Below are 5,626 nucleotides of genomic sequence, written 5' to 3'. Positions count from 1 at the left end.
AATATGAGGCTACATCGAGATATCATCTCGCGCTGATAAGTATCTAAATTCTCATCATTTCTCTGCTGAAAATACTTAAAAACTGTGAGGAGAAGTTTCCTTTCAAATCATGTCTCCCAGGAGTCGACTTAGGGTTCACAAGCGAAAAGAAAAAAGGAAAAAAATAGAGGTTACATCAGTAACTTTTCAAGTTTGTAACCCCAAAATTGAAAAGAAACTTCTCCCAGAAACCGCTAAACTCCTACTATGAGCTGTAACTCCAATAAGATGCATTCCTCGAAATACAATTGATAATGAATTCCAAATAAAGGTAAAAAATAATTGAAGGAGTGGCGAAATAAATGTCAACCAAAAATAGACTCAAGAAAAATGGTAACCCGCTGTTTCTCTAATGCAGAATTTGATTAAAATATGACATATTTATAGCTACAATATTTGTACTAGTGCGAAGGAAAACCTTTGATTTAAAAAGAAAATTGCATTGGGTTATTTACCATTTAATGATCTTGGATAGTTAATAACGTGTTACCATGGCCACAATGCCTTATAACTGCAACGTGTCAATCATTTTACCTTAGTTACCAATCTATAAAAACTCGAGAACGTTTTCTAGTTTTACTACATTTCAAACTTCACATGTGAATAATTCGAAACTTGCTGGGAATGGCTGCCAAAAGAGAACACTATTTTTTCCTCCAGACTCAGTTTGCGCCATTAATCACAAACCATTAGACTTCCCGCCTCATAAAACCGCGAGTGGCGCATGCTCCAGGCGAGATTTGATTGATTCATGTCACTCAAAACAAACAGGAGTCTAGCAGACGTGTTACGCTAATTTTCCTTTAAAATGTTTGAGTAGGCACGACAAATAACGAATTCCTCCCTTTTGCTGGTGCCACCAGAAAAGCTTGTGACAGAATCCAGGTCATTTTTCACGATGAAAAATGTTCATCCGGAAAGTGCAGTTGTCACAAATCGTGCCCTGATCAGGCCCTTGGGATAAACAGCGTGAGCAAATCTAAAGCTGCAGCTGTTTAACTTCCTTGAGGGACACTTAACGTCTCATATTCACACCGCTTAAATGCGTTTTTAATAGGCTTTTAGGACAACAAAAAAGATGAATATTCTAGTGGCTTCCTGAAAAATCGCTCCTAAGCATGAGACCCACCGAAGACATCATTAGATCATGGCGTTTACATAACATTTAAGGAAAAGGAATACTCAAAAATATATATATATATATCCCAACGGGAAAAACGTGACTCGATTTAAATGAGGGGAGAAAACAAATTGGATGTTTTGTTTTTCTTTTGGCGCACGAACGTTTTCAAAGGAAGTTAAAAATGTGGATTCGTAAGTTTGACTCTCATGAAATTGTGAGCGATCGACTTCTCTCATTTTGTACTTTGGTTTTGTATTTGTTCGCAAACACTCCACGTAAAAAAAGGATCAAATGGACTTAAATTTTTAAGCAAAATATTAAAAAAGTTACTATAGTGAAATAAAAAAGTTGCACAGACAACAAAATAAAAAACCTCCTGATAACTGCAATCCATCGTTCCTGAAATACCAAACAAACCAAACACTGTACATGTTTATGATAATGCTTATAAATGTTTTTTATTTCCTCTTGGTTCTTTAACATGAACTTACCAATAAATTTGTTAATTCGAGTAAACGCCTTGAATGAACAAGAGGAACTTCGCAAGAGCGTTCCAATAAAATGTTTATCTCATGAATTTATAGATGTCTATCTTTTCTCCTCGTTTTCTTACGACTCGTCGAAAAAACATGCTTTCCGTACGAAGGCCATTCTTCTCGCACTCGTTTCTGATTTTTACCTTTACCGGAAATGCACTTTTAAAAGTTTGTTTATATCTTTACTGCTTGCAAAACTTTCGTAAGGGTCATTGAACTAGATATTATACCCATCCAGAATTTTCTCCTATGAACTGTTTATTAGGTGTTAGCTGTCGATGTCAAGCAAAGGATCTTATACTACAACTCATTTGTCAAGCAAGTAATGATGTCTGGCTCTTCTAATGAACCTCCTGTTCTGTGGATAATCTCACCAAAGTCCTAAGGCAACAAAACGCGCAGCTCGTGTTCTATTAAACGCAGACACCAGGGACAATAGTGTTAAGCTTCTCTATTAATTAAGATGGCCTCCATGCAAAATAAATAAGTGTTTACTCATTCATAAGTGCCTGGTAGGTGATTACCCTCAATATATGAACAGTTTAATTACAAAGAATTCCGATATAAATCATAGCAAAAGTCGATACGGAGAAGGGAACCTTGTCTGTAAGATATTTAAAAGGGAAACTGAGGATGGCAGGACGTTCTCAGTAAGTAGTGAAAAACTTTGGAATTCGTTTCCAACCAGTGTTAAAGACAAAATTAAAATGTCAAATTCAAATTCAGATCTACGAAAATGCCTGAATGAATAGGGACATTCGTCATGTTAAAGTAAATTAGCATTACCATTTTCTTTCACTTTTTGAATTGTTTTCAATTTTTCTCTTTTTTAAACTTTATCATTTTTATATCACTACAATTATATTTTACATAATATTAATTTAGGGCACGTTTATATATATATATATATATATATATATATATATATATATATATATGATATTTTCAGTATATACAAAGGACATATCTGATGAAAGAGGGCCACAAGTTTATCAGTATTGTAACTGTCCCGTGCTACCCTCGATAAATAAAGTCGGATTGATTGATTGATTGATTGATTGATGTGCCCTTTGATATGGTTTTCTGCGTTGGCACAAATGTTTCCCGCGTTTGCTTAAGGTTTCACGCGTTCCGTTCCCGCGTTAGTTTAGGCAAATGATTCCAAAATTCAATATTTCCAAGCATTTCCAACGGGCCACTTCTATTCCCACAAAATTTCAAGGGGAAAAAAAACCTTAATTTAGAAGGATATTCGAATATTTTCTTCAACACTATTTGTTATCTCTTGTTGATTTGGGTGTTTTAAACGACAGAGCTGGGTACGAAACGACTGAGTACGAAACCATGGTTTCGCTCAGTTGTAATAGGTTAGATGTTTTTTTTTTCACGTCAGATGCTCTCCCACATTTGCAACGAGTTACGCATTCCATCAATTTCTCCTCTTTTGCAGCTAATTGTATGTTTTTCCCCGTTTGCACAATGTTCGATGTTTTTTTCGGCGGTTGCAAAGGGTTAAATTCTTGCCTCTGTCTAAAACGAGTCACGCACTCCAACGTTAATCCCAGTTTGCGTTTTCCCCGCGATAACACGATTTGCGCCATTTGGCGATGTATCACCTCCAAACACATCTACTCGAGACGGGCTCACTTTATTTCAAAAACATCTAAAATTCCAAACAATTTACAGCTCATTGCAGTGAATAAGTGAAGCTGAGGTAGTTTCAACACAAATTATAACATTCTTCATCCAAGTTCCAAGAAAGTTAAGCTTATCTACGAAAAGGAACACGAATTCTTCAACAATTTCCACTAATTTAAGAACACGCTCTCTGATCTGCGGATCAGATCTACGCTAGTTACCCTAACGGACGAGAGGAAGAGTCTGGGAACTAAAAACGGACTTTCTTAGATCTCTAAAGGCCTATTTACACGGCACGACTTTGTCGCATGCGACAAGCTTACGACAGGCCTACGACATGACTTAAGAGTCGTAAGCGAGTTGTAGGTTTGATTTACACGAAACAATTCGTGTCGTAAGCCTGTCGTAAGCTTGTCGCATGCGACAAAGTCGTACCGTGTAAATAGGCCCTAAGCAAGAAAGATGTCATTGATAATTCCGTAGAAAAAATTACATCACCAACATAAATTCGAGTTTCAACATCCAAGCTCAACATTTACCCCTACTAATGACTGGCCTCAAATTTCTCCTTAAAGTATCAACCGTTAATCAAATATAAAAGTGGCGAGTATAAAGGAAATGGTCATTAACTTAAGAAGCTCTTGATGGTCAAAAAAGTTCTCCTTGTCATTACCACGAGAAATGTAAAGACAACGGCGTGAGGAATTCACTTCACGGGGGCAATATGAAAGGCAATACTTGTCGTCAGCTGAACACCTCTCTAAATGCAATAGCTATTCTGACTGATTCAAAATCACTCTGAATATATTACGGTAAAGCAAACTGCGACATATACTACATAACGAAAGATTAATTTTTCTACGAAAGAACAATGGAATTTCTTGTACAGGTAAGTTCTTGCAACTCTGAACAACAACAACAACAAAATAATAGAAAATAATAAATTTCATTAGGTTGATTCGCGAGAATTTGCAATTTTCACCAAAATATGAAACGCGAATACATTCGTTTAACTATCGGAATCTGAACAAACTATTCCGTGCTTGCCGTTTCCTTGTGGATTCTCCTTGGCCCGCGACTTCCACTTGGTTTTGGAGGCTTGGCAAACTTCTGTCTGATCAAGTCCTTACGGGGTGAAGTTGATCGTGTAAGAACTCCTCCTTCAATTCCTTAGGGTCGGACGTTTCAATCTGAGAAACAAAGCTACATGTAAGGAACTGCTGGAAGGCAGGAAAAGAAGGACAAAGATTTTTAGGGAAACACAATGAATGGAATGATAGAAAGGTGAAGGCAAAGACGGGAAGGGAAAATGGGAACGAAAAAGAAGCAAAACATTTTAAGAGGCAACGAGCGCGTTACATTAAGCGATGTAAAAAATTTTGGTGGCAGTGCTGACAGTCAAGGACCCGGTCATTAATTATTGTCGGGAGGGGGAGGGGGAGGCGCTTTGGAGAATTTTGGTTGTGTCGTGATAATATTTAATATTTACCTGATTCCCTCCCCCCTCCCCCCCCCACACAGATCTGTCCCCCGTCACTAGAAGACAATTTTCTATAATTTCCTCCGTTTCTAAGCTATTGGCTATTGGCGACGACTGACCCCACTATGTTCCCCCTGTAAACCACGTGATCCCGCCAAATTCCACCACCCCTTCCCCTTTCAAGGCGTCTAATAATCAAGCGCTAACACGCTAGCCTATCATCAACACTATAAAAGCTGGTTTCCAGCAGGGGCGTGAATTAAGCATAAAAGTTAAAAAATACTTAAACTAACTTGGGGTGTCAAGTCATCGGGGAATCTTGAACATTTGGTCTAGCGTTATATAATTATACCCTCTTTAAATAAACTTATAAAAAATAAAGACTCGTTCCTAAATACTCCACCTTCTTTTCGATTTCAAGACAAAGAGATGCGGCTTACATCTAACAGCGGGCCCTTACATGTAGAATATAACATGCGATCCTTTATCGAGCATTTGTATCCAGGCATTGAATACACAAACACTGCAAAGTAGATCAAAAGAGGCGATGAAAGAGTTGAAGGTCTCACCAACGAACCCACTGAACCCAACACCATAAAAAGAAAAGCGCTGTCAGTTTCAACTTCGTGAAGGGCGACAGCTGTAGGATCACAACCTAAGGTCTAAGTAATCTTCCTAAATATTTCGTCTGACGTAAGGGAAACGCATATTGTACGCGTCGCTTCTTTCTGAAGGTTTGGTCGCCATCCTCGGACTGACGGACTACTCGCCTCGATTTCATGGCAGAGCTTTGAGTCCCGTGGCTGAGTG

At 38.0% G+C, this 5,626-nt stretch overlaps 1 protein-coding gene across 1 annotated transcript in view; it reads right to left on the bottom strand.

The window, feature by feature from the left end:
• Positions 1 to 3,327: 3,327 nt before the first annotated feature.
• Positions 3,328 to 5,626, bottom strand: part of LOC131783587 (twinfilin-1) — a 27,719-nt gene continuing 25,420 nt past the window's right edge. The window contains exons 9-10 of the mRNA XM_066174545.1: positions 5,220 to 5,339; positions 3,328 to 4,526 (exon numbers count right to left, since the gene is read on the bottom strand). Of these exons, the coding sequence (XP_066030642.1) occupies positions 5,233 to 5,339 (107 nt within the window). The 3' untranslated portion in view covers positions 3,328 to 4,526; positions 5,220 to 5,232. The remainder of the gene's footprint in view (positions 4,527 to 5,219; positions 5,340 to 5,626) is intronic.

The sequence above is a fragment of the Pocillopora verrucosa genome, chromosome 11 (genome assembly GCF_036669915.1).
Source record: "Pocillopora verrucosa isolate sample1 chromosome 11, ASM3666991v2, whole genome shotgun sequence".
NCBI classification, from domain to species: domain Eukaryota; kingdom Metazoa; phylum Cnidaria; class Anthozoa; order Scleractinia; family Pocilloporidae; genus Pocillopora; species Pocillopora verrucosa.
The sequence above is the reverse complement of the archived record's forward strand: the minus strand, read 5'-3'. Positions and strand labels throughout refer to the sequence as shown.